The 22431-nt window shown below is 39.8% G+C and overlaps 2 protein-coding genes across 2 annotated transcripts in view; one reads left to right on the plus strand and one right to left on the minus strand.

Moving 5' to 3' along the window:
• LOC139549388 (zinc finger protein 180-like) overlaps positions 1 to 22431 on the plus strand; it is a 175557-nt gene that overhangs the window by 95405 nt on the left and 57721 nt on the right. The gene's annotated exons all lie outside the window — the stretch shown is intronic.
• Positions 1453 to 22431, minus strand: part of LOC139548200 (zinc finger protein ZFP2-like) — a 33927-nt gene continuing 12948 nt past the window's right edge. The window contains exon 2 of the mRNA XM_071357708.1: positions 1453 to 8185. Within this exon, the coding sequence (XP_071213809.1) occupies positions 6945 to 8185 (1241 nt within the window). The 3' untranslated portion in view covers positions 1453 to 6944. The remainder of the gene's footprint in view (positions 8186 to 22431) is intronic.

Here is a 22431-nt window from a genome sequence, read left to right on the forward strand (position 1 = left end):
CCGTGCAGGACGTTTGGCATTTGCCAGAGAACACCAATATTGGTAAATTCGACACTGGCGCCCTGTGCTCTTCACAGATGAAAGCAGGTTCACACTGAGCACATGTGACAGACGTGACAGAGTCTGGAGACGCCGTGGAGAACGTTCTGCTGCCTGCAACATCCTCCAGCATGACCGGTTTGGCGGTGGGTCAGTCATGGTGTGGGGTGGCATTTCTTTGTGGGGCCGCACAGCCCTCCATGTGCTCACCAGAGGTAGCCTGACTGCCATTAGGTACCGAGATGAGATCCTCAGAGCCCTTGTGAGACCATATGCTGACACATGCACATTTGTGGCCTGCTGGAGGTCATTTTGCAGGGCTCTGGCCGTGCTCCTCCTGCTCAAAGGTGGAGGTAGCGGTCCTGCTGCTGGGTTGTTGCCCTCCCCAATAAAGAATCACTCCTTTATTGGGGGTGTCTTGCTAATTGCCTATAATTTCCACCTTTTGTCTATTCCACTTGCACAACAGCATGTGAAATTTATTGTCAATCAGTGTTGCTTCCTAAGTGGACAGTTTGATTTCACAGAAGTGTGATTGACTTGGAGTTACATTGTGTTGTTTAAGTGTTCCCTTTATTTTTTTGAGCAGTGTATATAAATAATAATGTACAATAAAACAACATAAAAAATTAATTATAGGTAAACTAACAATATTGTAGACTTGATGCTAAATACAGATTTTTCAGCTTTAGTGTGTATATCATATCCACTTAGTTATGTTAGGAAGTTTGCCATCTTTATGACCGGCCCTGGTAACTTCACCCCAACTTCTCTTCTCCCCAGAACACAGTAACTTAACAACATAAGATTTTTTCTGACATTTTTGGGAAATTTAAGGGGATTTTTTTTTTTTTTTGCTTTTCTTTCTTGTTTATGAAGAAACAGATGATTGGTGCATAGGCATACCTTGTCACGGACCTAAAGGCCACTCGGGTCCTCATTGAAGAGGTTGGGCAAGAGCAGGATCGCTGATGTGGTCTCCAGTCCTAGTAAAGTAAAACAATGATCTTACTACACTTGCTAATTTTATTACAAAATACATTAGAGAAAGGGAAGGAATAAGAGCAAATCCCTCTTCTGTATTGTCCTTCAGGGACTGTCAAAATAGCAGGATGATGTCCTCACCCCTGCCTCGCCTCTCGACCTCTGATAGTCCTTGAATTATCTTTTTGTCTATATCCATTCCATGGACTTGATTCATTTCTGAGATCTGAAAAGATAATTTGCACACATTTGTATGCTAATAGATGTCAGTTTGTATTGACTGCTATGTAGGTTAAATGTACACTTCAAATGCAGCTGTCCTACAACATATCTGTACCTTCTTCTTGATCCCAATTGCATTGTGTCCATGTTCTGTCCTATAAGAATTTCAAAGGAAGAGAAAATGTGTCAAAGAATAGTCTTACAAGCATTTTTTATTTTATTTTACCTTTATTTAACTAGGCAAGTCAGTTAAGAACAAATTCTTATTTTCAATGACGGCCTAGGAACAGTGGGTTAACTGCCTTGTTCAGGGGCAGAACGACAGATTTGTAACTTGTCAGCTCGGGGATTTGAACTTGCAACCTTTTCGGTTACTAGTCCAACGCTCTAACCACTAGGCTACCCTGCCGCCCCATATATATATATATATATTAAATAAATATTGAAAGATAAATGGCATCGACATACAATTGAATGCAAAATAGAAAAACACATTGGAGGAAGCACTAGCCAATACAGTACTGCCATACAGTAACAGTACTGCCATGCAGGCCTAATATCACATTTCAAGATATCTTTGTACACAAATTGTTCAATATTTTATCAGGCTGACTTGAAAGATTATACGCAACATTTTGCTGCGTGGCAATACTGTGTTTGGATTCTGAAGGGCATTTATACAAAAGAGGTAGTCTAGACACTGTATTAATATCATTATGCATTTGAATCCCATCTACAGCTACCATCTAAGATATTAATTTTCCCTCCACAAGGGGGCAGACATGTAACGTTTCCAAAATGGGATAGTATTGTCCATGTAACGTTTCCAAAATGGGATAGTATTGTCCATGTAACGTTTCCAAAATGGGATAGTATTGTCCATGTAACGTTTCCAAAATGGGATAGTATTGTACATGTAACGTTTCCAAAATGGGATAGTATTGTCCATGTAACGTTTCCAAAATGGGATAGTATTGTCCATGTAACGTTTCCAAAATGGGATAGTATTGTACATGTAACGTTTCCAAAATGGGATAGTATTGTACATGTAACGTTATGCCCCCTTGTGAGTTAATAGTATTGCATGCTGAAGCAGGCTATATTAAGAGGAAGACCTCCATTGACGATTCAGTTTGTTGTAACATCTCGTCTAGACAGGTCACCGTCCTTAGTTAGTTAGTTAACGTTAGTTAGTTAGTTACCGTTAGTTAGTTAGTTAACTAAGCTAACGTTGTTACTGCACATTGTGGTGGAAATTCTAACCAATCAGGAGAGACTTTGTCATTTCTTCAAACAATCAACCTTTATTTGATAAGAATTGCAATAATGTAGCTGGTCAGCCCTACACTCTGAGGTGGAAGGCCGAGAGCTCGATGACACAAGGAGTTCAGAAGCCTTATATAGTCAAACTATCTTGTGCACATAGAAAACACGTGATCTTGGTATGTGTCCGTGTGTGGAGAACGAGACACAGACTAACTGGGAATTGGTCGTCTCGTTCTGTAGCAACAGATAGTTATTCTAGTTTTACAGTGAGGTGTCAAAACAACAGGAAATCACTCTAGACACAGTTCCTCTGAAGTACATCAACGGTTCCCTGAATTGGGGCAAGCAAGCGCCTTTGGCCTGTCTGCCCAGAGGGTGTGTCTGGAACTAGTCTAGAGATGTATTAGGGAGTTGTAGTTTCTCTAGAGATAAATCAGATCCAGACTGAACTGTGTGATGTAGTAGGGAGTTGTAGTTTCTCTAGAGATAAATCAGATCCAGACTGAACTGTGTGATGTAGTAGGGAGTTGTAGTTTCCAACAGGCCAATATTCTACATAGTTTAGCTCATAAAAATGAATTAACTACAATGACCATAATCCATTGTGTGCCTACTTGTCTTGTCTAGCATTTCACTACAATAACATCTGCCTGTGACCTATAACATTTGATTTATGAAGGTAATGTGTGTAAAATGTACTTTTCCCCACATCTCTTTACATTGCTTATGCATATTCGGTGGCCTGACTGCGTCAAAGGCCCATCCTGGTAGATCTGAACCTAATGCAGCTTGGAGTGATCAGATGACAGAAGTTACATTTAGGTGCCAGGTGTAACTGAGGCCATAGATGAATCATATCCATTACTTTGAGTGTTTTATATAATATGACTAAATGTGTTTCTTTCTGTGTTGCAGGGGCAGTCATGAAATGGAACGGCAAGGCCACAGAACAAGACATAAGCAGAGCTGTGGGAGACCACCTCAATCCCCTGGTAGAGCCGGGGGTGGTGTTTACCACTCCACCAGCAGAGCTGTGGGAGACCACCTCAAGCCCCCGGTAGAGCCGGGGGTGGTGTTTACCACTCCACCAGCAGAGCTGTGGGAGGCCACCTCAAGCCCCCGGTAGAGCCGGGGGTGGTGTTTACCACTCCACCAGCAGAGCTGTGGGAGACCACCTCAAGCCCCCGGTAGAGCCGGGGGTGGTGTTTACCACTCCACCAGCAGAGCTGTGGGAGACCACCTCAAGCCCCTGGTAGAGCCGGGGGTGGTGTTTACCACTCCACCAGCAGAGCTGTGGGAGACCACCTCAAGCCCCCGGTAGAGCCGGGGGTGGTGTTTACCACTCCACCAGCAGAGCTGTGGGAGACCACCTCAAGACCCTGGTAGAGCCGGGGGTGGTGTCCACCACCTAGAGCCCTTCAGCAGGCTGGAAAATGGGATTGATCTGTTTGATCTATTTAATTGCTAGATTGTAGTTATTTCGCCACTATGGTCCTATTTATTGCCTTACCTCCATACTCCATTTACACACACTGTATATATATATTTTGTGTTACTGACTGTACGTTTGTTTATGTGTAACTCTGTGTTGTTTTTTTTGTCACACTGCTTTGCTTTATCTTGGCCAGGTCGCAGTTGTAAATGAGAACTTGTTCTCAACTGGCCTACCTGGTTAAATAAAGGTGGAACATATATATATTTTTAAGTCTTAGCAATATTGAAAACACTCAAATGGATACGGTCATTAACGCGGTTCTTCAATAATTACACATCATTCTTAATACTGTAGCTGTTTAGTTACAGTCAAATGTTCAACTATCATCAGCTGATCCAGGAAATCATTTTCTGAATGACAGTCACATGACAAACATCACGACATGCAACAACAACCAAAGTGCTTCTTCATTCCTTACTCTGGTAAAGACAGTTATGCCGTGCTCCACGTTGGATCCAACATCCCTAACAAATTGATGTTTATAATGTTATTGTCTGCTTGATTTACAGTAGGGTCTCGTTAGTCTGTTTGCACACAGAGATACTTAGCTCATAATGTGTAGAGAACTGTTCCTTGATGGATAGGCTATTGTACAACACACATGTGCTCCAGTATGTCTGTAGTTATTGTGGTTCGGTGAAGTTATGGGTCCTACAGTAGGTCTATGTTATTGTTAGGTGAAGTTATGGGTCCTACAGTAGGTCTATGTTATTGTTAGGGGAAGTTATGGGTCCTACAGTAGGTCTATGTTATTGTTAGGTGACGTTATGGGTCCTACAGTAGGTCTATGTAATTGTTAGGTGAAGTTATGGGTCCTACAGTAGGTCTATGTTATTGTTAGGTGAAGTTATGGGCCAATTTGTTAAACACTTAATGTACAAACCCTCAGTTTCAGGCTGATGGCAAAGCTAGCTAAAGAGCATTTTACTGGTTGAAGTGTTTTATAAGTATAAAGCAGTTGATTTGCGGCAATAACACAAACATTTTAAGCAGGAGATTCAAGCGAGCCTTACAGTTATAATCCAAAGTAATGTGAAATGCACTCATAAGCAACCTGTAAATGGAGGCTATTTTTGCTGTCGGCCTATGAGAACTCCCCTGAGTTTTCCCCCATGGTGGTGAATTAGTGAATAGACACAGAACTTAATGTGAGTTTCCTTGAGTAGCACTCCTGATCTTGCACTGTAATGTTCAGAATACATTGTGAAAAATGAAAATCTGCTCACCATTTTTGCTCCAGGCAGATATACTACATCGGTTTCCTCATTAGCATGGAGGAGCTTCTGCAATCAAATAGTGTGTGCATCGCCCTCACATGCCGCAATTTTAGCAAACACAGAAAGGGGCCTTTTTTGGAGACTAAAGGTCATCTGGCACACTGCTTAGGTTTTGACTATCTTAAGACAATTGTAAAATAATTTAACAGACGTCAATTGTTGTACAACTTAATGGGTATACTCTGGGCATCACCTTTTACCTCAAATTAACAGGTCGCAGTTGTAAATGAGAACTTGTTCTCAACTGGCCGACCTGGTTAAACTATCATTATGACATCATGGCCACCTGGTTAAACTATCATTATGACATCATGGTCACCTGGTGAAAAAAAAAAAAAGAAAAAAAAAAAAAAAACAGAAGATTAACAACTGAAAGACCAATGAGCATTCTAAGGAAATGCCATTGATTAAAACACTAATTGGATTAAATATCCAACCCAAAATATAAGCTTGTTTTTTAGGAGGGGTTCTGAAAGACACTATGGGGTTGTCCAATGAAAATTGACTAGTAACAACAACTGGGACCTAAAAGACACCCACCATGAGACCCACTAAATCTGCCCAAGAAGAGACAAACAAAAGAAAAACCCACACCAAACTTAAAGACAGGAAGCAAACCAAAAAGGTGGATCGACTAAAGGTGTTGACTCTCCACATCTATCAAGACAACTGGAGCACTGGGCCAGACACTCTTAAATAGAACCTGGACCAGCTCAGGTGAAACACCTTCCCACTAACGAGATGGACAAGCCAGCACAGGTGTAACACATACTGACTAACGAGGTGACACCAATCAGTGCGTCCTACGTGCTAACGAGCTATACATGCTAACAAGCTATCAAGGTCCAACCTCAAAACATAAAAAAATATTTATATATATTTTTTTATATATATATATATTTTCTATCTATATTTCTATATAATAATACACAATAGTATTATTTTTTTCTCTCAAAATTCTCTTTATAGAATCCGACGTCACCATGGACACAAGCATCAAAAACGCTGTTGTTTTAACAAGTAGCAATAAATCACTGATATCGATTAGGGGGGAAATCAGGTTGTTCCTGCTGTTGAAACTAACATCTAAAATAACACATGGAACTGGGATATATCATTTACTTCACTGGTTAGAGGACAACCTGCAGAAGACAGTCAGCTACATTTGGGAGTGATGCATTTAAATGTAGGGGTCGCTAAACAAAGGAACGCAACACTTATTTGTAATCACTCATCGATATCATGTTGAAATCAATTGTGCCGAGAGGAGGGAGATGAGGTTGCACGTCCTGTTAAAACTAACAGCTCAAAAACCACACGGAATCTGGGAATAATGTGAACATCCCTTGTTAGAGGACAATTTGTAGAAAACAGATCGCTACATTTTAAGGTGTTGCATTTTGATTCAAGTGGGTCACCAACGTGGTAAGTGTAACACAGCTCTTTTTGTGTTAGTCACTTTTTGTTAAATCTCATAAATAGTACTCTTTCAATTCAGAGCCTGGATTTTCCCCTGAGGCTAATATCTAATATATTTATATAATGTAATCAATAGAACAGGGGACAAACATTTAGGGTTCTACATTGTGACATCATTAAAATACTCCTACTACAATGTTAAAACATTCTACATTGTGACATCATAAATTAATTAATTGATATCATGAAACAACTCCTTCATGTATTTTCTGATGTTTGATCAGAGATCTTTTATCAGAGTATCTCCTGTCACACAAATCACAGCTATAAGGCTTCTCTCCTGTGTGTGTTCTCTGGTGTACTTTTAGATTGCCAGATTGAACAAAACTCTTCCCACATTGATCACAGCTATAACGTTTCTCTCCTGTGTGTGTTATCTGGTGTGAAGTCAGCTGGCCAGATGTAGCAAAACTCTTCCCACATTGATCACAGCTATATGGTTTCTCTCCCGTGTGTGTTCTCCGGTGTGATATCATGCCGCTTAGCTGAGTAAAACTCTTCCCACATTGATCACAGGTATAAGGTTTCTCTCCTGTGTGTCTTCTCTGGTGTCTAGTCAGAATGCTGGATGTATTAAAACTCTTCCCACATTGAGTACAAATATAAAGTTTCTCTCCTGTGTGTGTTCTCTGGTGTGACTTCAGGCTGCTTAGGCTAATAAAACTCTTCTCACATTCATGACAGCTATATGGTTTATCTCTTGTGTGTGTTCTCTGGTGTGATGTCAGGCTGCTTAGGTGAGTAAAACTCTTCCAACATTCATTACAGCTATACGGTTTCTCTCCTGAGTGTGTTCTCTGGTGTGATATCAGGTTGCTTAGCTGAGTAAAACTCTTACCACATTGAGTACAGCTAAAAGGTTTCTCTCCTGTGTGTGTTCTCTGGTGCCTCTTCAGATAGCTAGATGTAAAAAAACTCTTCCCACACTGAGTACAACTATATGGTTTCTCTCCTGTGTGTGTTCTTTGGTGTACAATAAGATGGCTAGATGCATAAAAACTCTTCCCACATTCATCACAGCTATACGGTTTCTCTCGTTTCTCTCCTGTGTGTGTTCTCTGGTGTGATATCAGGGTGCTTATCCGAGTAAAACTCTTCCCACATATACCACAGCTACAGATATAAGATGTCTTTCCTGTGTGTGTTCTCTGGTGTGATATCAGGCTGGTTGAATGAGTAAAACTCTTCCCACATTGAGTACAGCTATAAGGTTTCTCCACTGTGTGGATTCTCTGATGAATTTTAATGCCTGCTGAGGAGGTGAATCTCTTCCCACTGTCAGAGCAGCAGTTAGATTTCTTCCCTGTGGATCTCTGCTGGTGTTTCTGGAGGAGTTCTGGTGTGGAGAGACTCTTCTCTGCCTTGTCAGCATCATGAGGTTGTTGAAACTCCCCAGAGGACCCACGGTAGTCCCGTCTCTCTCCTGTGTGAACAACAAAGTCAGACAGATGGTTAAAGGCCCACAACAGCGGAAATCAACTGTAAAAAGTTATGCCAACAGCGTAACCATGAAGTTGTACAACAATTGACGTCTGTAATGAATGTAATGATTATTTGACATTTGTCTTAAAATGAGCAAGAACAGTCATATTTGTCTTGTTTTCACATTAGTAGTAACATCTAAGCTTGTAGACTTGAAAGAAGTTATTCATGTTGTTGAAACTCTAAGCAGTGTGCCAGACGACTTTTGGTCTCCAATATAGGCCCCTTTCTGTGTTTAATACAATTGCGGCACAAGGGCGATGCACATGCAATTTGGTTGTAGAAACTCCTCCCTGCTAATGAGGAAACCGCTAGTTATGGATGTAGTATATCTGGTAATGAGGAAACCACTAGTTATGGATGTAGTATATCTGGTAATGAGGAAACCACTAGTTATGGATGTAGTATATCTGGTAATGAGGAAACCACTAGTTAAGGATGTAGTATATCTGGTAATGAGGAAACCACTAGTTAAGGATGTAGTATATCTGGTAATGAGGAAACCACTAGTTAAGGATGTAGTATATCTGGTAATGAGGAAACCACTAGTTATTGATGTAGTATATCTGCCTGGAGCAAAAATGGTGAGCAAAGATTTTAGTTTTTCACAATGTATTCTGAATGGGGGAAAACTCAGGGGAGTAACCTCCATGTCCAGGTTGCTTATGAGTGCATTTCACACTACTTTAGATTATAATTGGAAGGCTCGTTTGAATGCCCTGCTTAATATAACGTTTGTGTCATCACAAATCAACCGCTTTGTACTTAAAAAACACTTCAACCAGTAAAATGCTCTTTGCCTTTTCCATCAACCTGACAATGAGGGTTTGTACACTGTTTGCCAAATTGGCCTATAACTTCACCTAACAACAAATATACCTGTAATGAACAAAAAAGCACTTTGGTTGTTATTGCAGCCTAGCATAGTGTACTCTAGGACCCAAAACAATATCAGACCTACTGTAGGACCCATAACTTCACCTAACAATATCAGACCTACTGTAGGACCCATAACTTCACCTAACAATAACAGACCTACTGTAGGACCCATAACTTCACCTAACAACAACATAGACCTACTGTAGGACCCATAACTTCACCTAACAACAACATAGACCTACTGTAGGACCCATAACTTCACCCAACAAAAACATAGACCTACTGTAGGACCCATAACTTCACCTAACAACAACATAGACCTACTGTAGGACCCATAACGTCACCTAACAACACCATAGACCTACTGTAGGACCCATAACTATAACATAGACCTACTGTAGGACCCATAACTTCACCCAACAACAACATAGACCTACTGTAGGACCCATAACTTCACCTAACAACAACATAGACCTACTGTAGGACCCATAACAATAACATAGACCTACTGTTGGACCCATAACTTCACCTAACAACATAGACCTACTGTAGGACCCATAACTTCACCCAACAACAACATAGACCTACTGTAGGACCCATAACTTCACCCAACAACAACATAGACCTACTGCAGGACCCATAAATTCACCTAACAACATAGACCTACTGTAGGACCCATAACAATAACAGACCTACAGTAGGACCCATAACTTCAACAAACAACAAATAAAGGAAAATAGCTCTGTGTGTTGTACAATAGCCGATCCATCAAGGAACAGTTCTCTACACATTATGAGCTAAGTATCTCTGTGTCCAAACAGACTAACGAGACCCTACTGTAAATCAAGCAGACAATAACATTATAAACATCAATTTGTTAGGGATGTTGGATCCAACGTGGAGCACGGCATAACTGTCTTTACCAGAGTAATGAATGAAGAAGCACTTTGGTTGTTGTTGTATGTCGTGATGTTTGTCATGTGACTGACTACTCTGTAATGTGTTATCATTCTAAATGTCCTGAATAAAGGAACAGTTCTCTACACATTATGAGCTAAGTATCTCTGTGCTTTATCTTGGACTTATTTTTCTACTGTATTATTGACTGTATGTTTGTTACACTCCATGTGTAACTCTGTGTGTTGTATGTGTCGAACTGCTTTGCTTTATCTTGGCCAGGTCGCAGTTGTAAATGAGAACTTGTTCTCAACTTGCCTACCTGGTAAAATAAAGGTGAAATAAATAAATAAAATAGATCAGCAACGGTGGCTTGCAAACAGTGGATAGTAAGTAGCCCACCTTTGGAATAACTATGTATAGTTATAACTGTAGTATCCAGTATAACTGTAGTATCCTGTATAACTGTAGTATCCTGTATAACTGTAGTATCCTGTATAACTATGTATAGTTATAACTGTAGTATCCTGTATAACTGTAGTATCCTGTATAACTGTAGTATCCTGTATAACTGTAGTATCCTGTATAACTGTAGTATCCTGTATAACTGCAGTATCCTGTATAACTATGTATAGTTATAACTGTAGTGTCCTGTATAACTATGTATAGTTATAACTGTAGTATCCTGTATAACTGTAGTATCCTGTATAACTATGTATAGTTATAACTGTAGTATCCTGTATAACTGTAGTATCCTGTATAACTGTAGTATCCTGTATAACTATGTATAGTTATAACTGTAGTATCCTGTATAACTGTAGTATCCAGTATAACTGTAGTATCCTGTATAACTATGTATAGTTATAACTGTAGTATCCTGTATAACTGTAGTATCCTGTATAACTATGTATAGTTATAACTGTAGTATCCTGTATAACTGTAGTATCCTGTATAACTATGTATAGTTATAACTGTAGTATCCTGTATAACTGTAGTATCCAGTATAACTGTAGTATCCTGTATAACTATGTATAGTTATAACTGTAGTATCCTGTATAACTGTAGTATCCTGTATAACTATGTATAGTTATAACTGTAGTATCCTGTATAACTGTAGTATCTTGTATTACTGTAGTATCCTGTATAACTGTAGTATCCTGTATAACTATGTATAGTTATAACTGTAGTATCCTGTATAACTGTAGTATCCTGTATAACTGTAGTATCCTGTATAACTATGTATAGTTATAACTGTAGTATCCTGTATAACTGTAGTATCCTGTATAACTGTGTATAGTTATAACTGTAGTATCCTGTATAACTGTAGTATCCTGTATAACTGTAGTATCCTGTATAACTGTGTATAGTTATAACTGTAGTATCCTGTATAACTGTAGTATCCTGTATAACTATGTATAGTTATAACTGTAGTATCCTGTATAACTGTAGTATCCAGTATAACTGTAGTATCCTGTATAACTATGTATAGTTATAACTGTAGTATCCTGTATAACTGTAGTATCCAGTATAACTGTAGTATCCAGTATAACTGTGTATAGTTATAACTGTAGTATCCTGTATAACTGTAGTATCCTGTATAACTATGTATAGTTATAACTGTAGTATCCTGTATAACTGTAGTATCCTGTATAACTATGTATAGTTATAACTGTAGTATCCTGTATAACTGTAGTATCCTGTATAACTGTAGTATCCTGTATAACTGTAGTATCCTGTATAACTATGTATAGTTATAACTGTAGTATCCTGTATAACTGTAGTATCCTGTATAACTGTAGTATCCTGTATAACTGTAGTATCCTGTATAACTGTAGTATCCAGTATAACTGTAGTATCCTGTATAACTATGTATAGTTATAACTGTAGTATCCTGTATAGCTGTAGTATCCTGTATAACTGTAGTATCCTGTATAACTGTAGTATCCTGTATAACTGTAGTATCCTGTATAACTATAGTATCCTGTATAACTATGTATAGTTATAACTGTAGTGTCCTGTATAACTATGTATAGTTATAACTGTAGTATCCTGTATAACTGTAGTATCCTGTATAACTATGTATAGTTATAACTGTAGTATCCTGTATAACTGTAGTATCCTGTATAACTGTAGTATCCTGTATAACTATGTATAGTTATAACTGTAGTATCCTGTATAACTGTAGTATCCAGTATAACTGTAGTATCCTGTATAACTATGTATAGTTATAACTGTAGTATCCTGTATAACTGTAGTATCCTGTATAACTATGTATAGTTATAACTGTAGTATCCTGTATAACTGTAGTATCTTGTATTACTGTAGTATCCTGTATAACTGTAGTATCCTGTATAACTATGTATAGTTATAACTGTAGTATCCTGTATAACTGTAGTATCCTGTATAACTATGTATAGTTATAACTGTAGTATCCTGTATAACTATGTATAGTTATAACTGTAGTATCCTGTATAACTGTAGTATCCTGTATAACTGTGTATAGTTATAACTGTAGTATCCTGTATAACTGTAGTATCCTGTATAACTGTAGTATCCTGTATAACTGTGTATAGTTATAACTGTAGTATCCTGTATAACTGTAGTATCCTGTATAACTATGTATAGTTATAACTGTAGTATCCTGTATAACTGTAGTATCCAGTATAACTGTAGTATCCTGTATAACTATGTATAGTTATAACTGTAGTATCCTGTATAACTGTAGTATCCAGTATAACTGTAGTATCCAGTATAACTGTGTATAGTTATAACTGTAGTATCCTGTATAACTGTAGTATCCTGTATAACTATGTATATTTATAACTGTAGTATCCTGTATAACTGTAGTATCCTGTATAACTATGTATAGTTATAACTGTAGTATCCTGTATAACTGTAGTATCCTGTATAACTGTAGTATCCTGTATAACTGTAGTATCCTGTATAACTATGTATAGTTATAACTGTAGTATCCTGTATAACTGTAGTATCCTGTATAACTATGTATAGTTATAACTGTAGTATCCTGTATAACTGTAGTATCCTGTATAACTGTAGTATCCTGTATAACTATGTATAGTTATAACTGTAGTATCCTGTATAACTGTAGTATCCTGTATAACTATGTATAGTTATAACTGTAGTATCCTGTATAACTGTAGTATTCTGTACCTGTATAACTGTAGTATCCTGTATAACTGTAGTATCCTGTATAACTATGTATAGTTATAACTGTAGTATCCAGTATAGTCTGGGAGGAGGTGAAACCACTCAGGCTTATTTGATGTGATCTAATGTTTTGATCGTCTAGTTTTCCTTACAAGCATTCAGTCACCAAAGGGGGTTCGGTCATTCCTTTGTTTATATACTGTCTCAATGACAAAAACATTTTTGATTATTTGTTTACATCATTCCTTTGTCTCGACCCAGTACACAGTAAACGTACCGAGGTTCTAATGTTGCCAAGGAGACACAGTTATATATTCGAATCCAAGATGGCGTAGCAGTCGGACGTGTCTTTGCCTTGTCCTGTCCCGTGTAAATAGTCTTCGTATTTTTCGTATACATTTCGTATATATTTTAATTTCACTTTCCATCTAGGAACTGAATATACATTCCTACATTCCGCCTCACCCAATGTGGTACGGACCTGCTATTTTTTTATACTTTAGAACCGTAACCCCAATCAGAAGCTAGCCAGATAACTAGCTACTAGCTAGTAGTCAGTTAGCCACTGCTGCGGTCTTCACCCTCAACTCGGACACAGCCAGCTTCAATACCGGGCCAATACCTGCCAGTCTGCAAGCGCGATATCAACCCAGAGCATATAGGACTGCTTTTTCTCTACCACATCACCGGATTCCTGACGCAAGCTCTGGACAATTACACCGTATCATCACAGCTAGCTAGCTGCAACCGAGTGGCTACTACTGGCTAACACCTCTGTCCCGAAGCAAGCACCAGTTAGCCTTGAGCTAGCCTCGAGCTAGGCCCATCTGCCGGCTAGCTGAAGAGGTCTACCAGCGAATTCTTGGGCTACAATACCAGCTACAAGCTAATTTAGCCATTTATTTGCCGCTGCTAGTAGCTTTTACCTTCTGCACAGACACCAGCCCTGTTATTAGCCTGGATATTACTCACCAATTTACCAGCATCGGACTGTCTCTCGACAACAACGCCGGATTCCTGCCGTAATCCCTGAGCCACTGCTTCTGATCCTCACAGCTAGCTTGCGGCTAGCGCAGCTAGCGCCACTGCCACGAAGCTAGCACCAGTTAGCAAACACAATTCTACAATTCACAACCTCTCTTTCGCCATCGCCATCTGGCTTGGATTCTCTGTCGACACGACCACGTCTGAGCAGACCCCCTCCGTCTGAGCAGACCACCCCCCGGGCTACTAACTTTAAACGCCGCGTGCTAGCTTAGTGGAGGCCTCCCTGCTCCATCTACGGCTGCCCCCTGGACACTATGATCACTTGGCTACATAGCTGATGCATGCTTGACTGTCCATTAATTCACGGTACTCCATTCTGTTTATTTGTGTTTTATCTGTCGGCTCTGTGCTTTAACTCAGGATCTGTGTGTAGTTAATCCGACCCTCTCTGCCTAGTCGTCGCCATTTTTACCTGTTGTTGCTGTGTTAGACTAGCACCCTGTTATTGCTGCTGTTATCTTACCTGTTGTTTTAGCTAGCTCTCCCAATCAAGACCTGCAATCACTTTATGCCTTATTGTATGTCTCTCTCAAATATCAATATGCCTTGCATACTGTTGTTCAGGCTAGTTATCATTATCATTGTTTTGGTTTGCAATGGACCCTGTAGTTCCACTCTCCGTACCTCTGATACCTCCTTGGTCCCACCCCCCACACATGCGGTGACCTCACCCATTGAGACCAGCATGTCCAGAGATACAACCTCTCTTATCATCACCCAGTGCCTGGGCTTGCCTCCGCTGTACCCACGCCCCACCATACCCCTGTCTGCACATTATGCCCAGAATCTATTCTACCACGCCCATAAATCTGCTCCTTTTATTCTTTGTCCCCAACGCTCTAGGCGACCATTTTTGATAGCCTTTAGCCGCACCCTCATCCTACTACTCCTCTGTTCCTCGGGTGATGTGGAAGTAAACCCAGGCTCTGCATGTCCCCAGTCACCCTCATTTGTTGACTTCTGTGATCGAAAAAGCCTTGGCCTCATGCATGTCAACATCAGAAGCCTCCTCCCTAAGTTTGCCTTACTCACCGCTTTAGCACACTCTGCCAACCCTGATGTCCTTGCCGTGTCCGAATCCTGGCTTAGGATTATGTCTGTTCACACTGCTATGCTTTATCTTGGCCAGGTCGCAGTTGCAAATGAGAACTTGTTCTCAACTAGCCTACCTGGTTAAATAAAGGTGAAATAAAAAAATAAATATTTTTTTTTTATTATTTATTTACAGTTTGGAGGGTTTGGGGTCTGACATCCAGGCGACACATTTTAGTTCTAATGGTGCCGTTCTGTTATTCTTTTCAGCTTCTTTTTCCAAGCATCTTACATTACTCTGAGACTAGTTATCCTGGGATCGTACATTACTCTGAGACTAGTTATCCTGGGATCGTACATTACTCTGAGACTAGTTATCCTGGGATCTTACATTACTCTGAGACTAGTTATCCTGGGATCTTATATTACTCTGAGACTAGTTATCCTGAGATCTTACATTACTCTGAGACTAGTTATCCTGGGATCAGATGGTAACCCAACAAGGCATGGGAGACAAGGTAACCAGAGGCAATTAAGCACAGCTGACACTACTAATGAGATATTCTCCTTCCCCGATAAGAGTATGGAACCAGCAGAGAAGGAAGGAGGGAAGAACTAGCTCTGGAAGATGGCCACCGAGAGACGGTGACAATCCGGTGACTTTTGTTATAGTTTAAAGACAATCGTGCTCCTGTTTAATCTGGAGAAGAAGATTTTCATTGATTATGTTGGAGTGTTTGTGTTGACCAAATGCCCTCAATATAGAACTGTGTTCAATCAAGAAACCTACTCCTGACTCGTTTGTTCCACCTTCCCACTTTAGAGTGACGCCCAATTAGTTGGTCCGCTCACATTACACTGAGACTAATTATCCTGGGATCTTACATTACTCTGAGACTAGTTATCCTGGGGAATAGTTTCAATACATTTGCAAAAAAACGAAACCTGTTTTTGCTTTGGCATTATGGGGTATCGTGATGTCATTATGGGGTATTGTGATGTCATTATGGGGTATTGTGAAACATTTTAGAATAAAGGGATGCACCGATATTACATTTTTGGCTAATACCAATATCTAATATTTGCCTTGCCCCAAAAAACGATACCGATAACCGATATTTAAAATTTTAGCGGCCTTTTAACATTCTAGTACAGTTAAAAAGTTAAACACACACACGGACGCAGCGGTCTAAGTCACTGCATCTCAGTGCAAGAGGTGTCACTACAGTCCCTGGTTCGATTCCAGGCTGTATCACATCCGGCCGTGATTGGGAGTCCCACAGTAGTTGTCTGTTATTGGTGTAGAGGGGAAGACAAAAGAGAGGGAACCCACATATGGATAGGAAGATAGAAATTATCATTATTATGGAAAATATTCATTTAAAATCCAGGATTTATACAACTTCAGCTCTCTTGGTCAAGCCAGTAGGATACAGTAGGTTGTATCTCTCTAGGTCATGCCAGTAGGTTACAGTAGGTTGTATCTCTCTAGGTCATGCCAGTAGGCTACAGTAGGTTGTATCTCTCTAGGTCATGCCAGTAGGCTATAGTAGGTTGTATCTCTCTAGGTCATGCCAGTAGGCTACAGTAGGTTGTATCTCTCTAGGTCATGCCAGTAGGTTACAGTAGGTTGTATCTCTCTAGACATGCCAGTAGGCTACAGTAGGTTGTAACTCTCTAGGTCATGCCAGTAGGTTACAGTAGGTTGTATCTCTCTAGGTCATGCCAGTAGGTTACAGTAGGTTGTATCTCTCTAGGTCATGCCAGTAGGTTACAGTAGGTTGTAACTCTCTAGGTCATGCCAGTAGGTTACAGTAGGTTTTAACTCTCTAGGTCATGCCAGTAGGTTAGAGCAGGTTGTATCCAAGTGGAAACAATTATCAACCCAATGTGGAAAGTGTCGAATTTGGTCAACAACAAAATGAATGGCATATTTGCTACGTGAGGTTTAATTGATCCAACAGAAGTTTCGTAATGCTTAAGTTGTTATGTGGACACGTGACATACCGACAACTTTGATAAAAACACTATAGGAGTTGTCTCCAGATCGCTATGCATATTCATGCTAGTAGCTTAGCATCTCTCTCCATTGAATCCAGGCGGTGCATATTCATGCTAGTAGCTTAGCATCTCTCTCCATTGAATACAGCCGGTGCATATTCATGCTAGTAGCTTAGCATCTCTCTCCATTGAATCCAGGCGGTGCATATTCATGCTAGTAGCTTAGCATCTCTCTCCATTGAATACAGCCGGTGCATATTCATGCTAGTAGCTTAGCATCTCTCTCCATTGAATACAGGCGGTGCATATTCATGCTAGTAGCTTAGCATCTCTCTCCATTGAATACAGGCGGTGCATATTCATGCTAGTAGCTTAGCATCTCTCTCCATTGAATACAGGCGGTTGACGACAACAACCCTCATAGAATATAAACAATAGATTACAATAATAAGATGTATCCACCAATCCAAAGAAAGGATAGGCGGGAGATACACAACCCGCAGTGCCGCTTTGTGGACAACGACTCCCCTTGTTAGGGCGGAGAGACATCTTGTCAGTATATCCATAATCTTTGGTGTAGCCAAACCAACTCTCGCATGGCACTATTGGGGGGCACGGTGTGTAGTAAAACATCACTACATGAAAATCACTACATGCCGTGCCCCCCAGTCTGCGGTCAGCAGATAGACCCTTCTCAAATATATATTTTAAGTCACTTTTTGGAAACGGAACGGAGAAAATAAGGGGTAGCTTGCTCTCTACGTCGTCTGATTCTAGACATATCAGTCATCATCCTGGGCCCTCCGTTGAAGAGGTATTGACGAGCCAAATCCGAATATCCAAAGTAAAAAACGATTTTAAGGCGGTACTTACTGGTGTTACTCAGATCTCCTATCTCCTCCTCTTCGTCTTTCAATGTGACAGTAATCTCCCCTTCCTTCTTCACTCCATAAACTGCATCCTCCTCTTCTTTTACTGTAACATCATTTTCCTCTTTCACTCTGAACGCGTCTTCCTCTTCTTTCACTGAAACGTCTTTCTCTTCTTCTTTCACTGTAACAGCCTCATCCTCTACTTCTTTTTTAACTGTGACATCCTCTTCTTCCTTCTCCTCTTTCACGACAATGTTCAGCCACAGACCTCCTTTCTCCGTCCAGCAGACCCCCTCTTCTTTAACGAGAGGGGGGATGTTTAGTGAGCTCATGTTCGGGGATGTTAGCTAGCTAGCTATCATTAGCGACTAGGCTAGTGCTAACTTAACCAGCCAACTACTATAGCTGACTAATACAAAATAACGTAATATTAAATTATATACGTTAACAACTAGATACGACCTAAGTGTGTCGAAAACACAGTAGCTAATATACACCTAAAGCGTATAAATAGCTTGAATCTTTCTGCTATGTTGGCTAGCAAGCTACCGAGGTGGTTGACGAGCTGTTTATGAAGAACCGTCCACTAGATTATACATCACGCTGGCAGCGTCGCCTGAAAGACGCACATCGCCGTCTGCTGACTGGAGGGGAAACGCAGTTGAGGATCATATTTTATTTTCAGACAAAGATTATTGTAAATGAATTTAAATAAATAATACCATTATATTGAGACATACAAAGACAGGAATGTGTTGATTGATTAGTGCGAATAAAAAATGTTTACCACAGCATATTAAAGGCAGTTTCATTAAATTATATTACATCTAAATTAGCAGCTAGCTACTAATTAGCAGCTAGCTACTATAATGAACAGACTAGGTCTATACTGCTCCTACATGGTGTAACAATACATCATGTAGATGTATATAATGAACAGACTAGGTCTATACTGCTCCTACATGGTGTAACAATACATCATGTAGATGTATATAATGAACAGACTAGGTCTATACTGCTCCTACGTGGTGTAACAATACATCATATAGATGTATATAATGAACAGACTAGGTCTATACTGCTCCTACATGGTGTAACAATACATCATGTAGATGGACACTACCATTAAAAAGTCGGGGGTTACTTTGAAATATCCTTGTTTTTTAAAGAAAATCAAAATTTTTCATTTATTTACCTGTTTTTGCTTTGTCATTATGGGGTATTGTGATGTCATATTTGGGAAATGTGATGTCTTATGGGGTATTGTGATGTCATTATTGGGTATTGTGTAGATTGATGAGGGGAAAAAATGATTGAATCAATTTTTGAATAAGGCTGTAACTGTTAGAATCTACATTGTGACATCATTAAAATACTCCTACTACAATGTTAAAACATTCTACATTGTGACATTATTTCATTGATATCATTAAGCAACTCCTTCATGTATGTATTTTCTGATGTTTGATCAGATATCTTTTATCAGAGTATCTCTTGTCACATTGATTACAGCTATGAGGTTTCTCTCCTGTGTGTGTTCTCTGGTGTCTTATCAGATTGCTTGATTTGGTAAAACTCATCTCACATTGATCACAGCTATAAGGTTTCTCTCCTGTGTGTGTTCTCTGGTGTAAAGTCAGAGAGCCAGATGTAGTCAAACTCTTCCCACATTGATCACAGCTATACGGTTTCTCTCCTGTGTGTGTTCTCTGGTGTGTTTTAAGTTCTGCTGAACATGTGCAACCTTTCCCACAGTCAGAGCAGAAGTGAGATTTCTTCCCTCTGGGTCTCTGCTGGTGTTTCTTGAGGTGTTTTGATGTGGAGAGACTCTTCTCTGCCTCTTCACTATCATGAGGTTGTTGAGGCCCCCCAGAGGATCGACGATAGTCACGTCTCTCTCCTGTGTGAACAACAAAGTCAGACAGATGGTTTAAGGCCCACAACAGCAAAAATCTACTGTAAAAAGGTAATGTCAACAGCGTAGCCATGACGTTGTACAAACAATGACATCTGTAATGAATGTTCATTATTTGACATTTGTCTTAAGACAGTCAAGTGAACAACAATAGTCATATTTTGTCTTGTTTTCACATTTGTAGTATTATCGACAATTGTATGCTAGAAATACGTTTTTGAAGTTGTTGAAATCCTAAGCTGTGCCAGACAACTTTTGGTCTCCAATATATGCACCTTTCTGTAGGTCTATGTTGTTATTAGGTGAAGTTATGGGTCCTACAGTAGGTCTATGTTGTTGTTAGGTGAAGTTATGGGTCCTACAGTAGGTCTATGTTGTTGTTAGGTGAAGTTATGGGTACTACAGTAAGTCTATGTTGTTGTTAGGTGAAGTTATGGGTCCTACAGTAGGTCTATGTTGTTGTTAGGTGAAGTTATGGGTCCTACAGTAGGTCTATGTTGTTGTTATGTGAAGTTATGGGTCCGACAGTAGGTCTATGTTGTTGTTAGGTGAAGTTTTGGGTCCTACAGTAGGTCTATGGTATTGGTATAACTAGCGGTTTCCGCATTAGCATGGAGGAGTTTCTGCAACCAAATTGCGTTTTAGCAAACAGAGGGCAGAGAGCGATGCACCTATTTGGGGATGTCTGATAGTATATACACACCACCACTAATGATTTGTGGAGCTTCTCAAAGTAATTATCTCTTCACCTCAAACAGCAAGTAAACAAAGTTTTACTAAAATCAATTGGCGAATGACAATAGTTCCTCAAAGTATTTGTAAAATATTTCCAGCTCTCAGTCTTGATAACCACTCTAATGAAATGGAAAAATGTAATGCTCTGATCCAGTGGAAATGTCATAAAATACCTGATTACTTCTTATCCCTTACACAAATAGCCTACAGCTGTGTCTGTCCCAACCTCACTGGCGCGGGAAACTCTCAGGGCCCAGAATATTTTATATCAAGTTTCTGACCTACAGGTGATAGAACTTGAAACATTGTATCAACTATGTAGACAGGCCATGCACAGCCAATGTGATTTATTTTTATCTGGATATTTTCTAGCTGTTTTTATTTGTTGGCTTTATTTAGATTTGTATAATTTTCATTTAGATAGAATGTAGATTAATCATAGAAAATTATTTTGAGATACTATTATAAATTAAATGAAACTGTTCCAGTAAAATGTACATATGAAAATCATAACTGGCACCAGATCAGTAGAAATGGTCAGATAAATTGGCACTACAAATGGAAAAGGTTGCCGACTGCTGTTGTAGCCTATTACTGGAAACTTCAGGAGCATAACGTCAGAATTTACGAAGGCCAGCAGCAGCGTGAGGAGAATGCTAAGGAAGAGGTTTTTTTTCTTCTTATGGTTAGGCTATCTTGATCTCTGGTTCCCTCCAGTCATTTGTGTGTCTCAATTATTTAAGAAAACGGGTGATTCCTATGTTGATGATGTAAATGATGTTTGCTGCTCTGTGGTATGTAATGAGGAGCAACCAGACGCTGCACGCATTTATGAAATTGCTTATTCCAGTTACTAATAAGCATGCACCCATTAAGAGAATGACTGTAAAAGCTGTTAAATCCCAGTGGATTGATGAGGAATTGAAAAATGGTATGGTTGAGAAGGATGAGGGAAAAGGAATGGCAAATAAGTCTGGCTGTACAACCGATTGGCAAACATCCTGCAAATTGAGAAATCATGTGACTAAACTGAATAAAAAGAAAAAAAACGACACAATGGAAAAAAGATAAATGACAGGAATGATAGTAAAAAGCTTTGGAGAACCTTACATACAATTTTGGGGAAAAAGGCAAACTCTGCTCCATCCTTAACTGAATCCGGAACCACAGAGACTGTGTGGGATAATAACATGGCCCTGTCCAACCCTGCTTGTTCCCTCGACTCCACTACCAACCACCAATCTCCAACAGGGCCCTTAACCTGTATCCCTAGACACTTCATAGTGCGCTACATGTAGGAAATCAGTAATGAATCCCAATAATGAGACACCTATGGGAGGGGTAACCCTTTGTGGACAAATCTCTCAACGTATTACTGCTACCCTGTGGAGATTGATATACCCCTTGAACACCGGCTCCGACCCTGTCGGATGTGGCAGGGCTTTGCAAACTATTACAGACTACAAAGGGAAGCACAGCCGATAGCTGCCCAGTGACACGAGCATACCAGACGAGCTAAATTACTTCTATGCTCGCTTCAAGGAAAGTAACACTGAAACATGCATGACAGCATCAGCTGTTCCGTACGACTTTGTGATCACGCTCTCCGCAGCCGATGTGAGTAAGACCTTTAAACAGGTT

The sequence above is a fragment of the Salvelinus alpinus genome, chromosome 2, assembly GCF_045679555.1.
Source record: "Salvelinus alpinus chromosome 2, SLU_Salpinus.1, whole genome shotgun sequence".
NCBI classification, from domain to species: domain Eukaryota; kingdom Metazoa; phylum Chordata; class Actinopteri; order Salmoniformes; family Salmonidae; genus Salvelinus; species Salvelinus alpinus.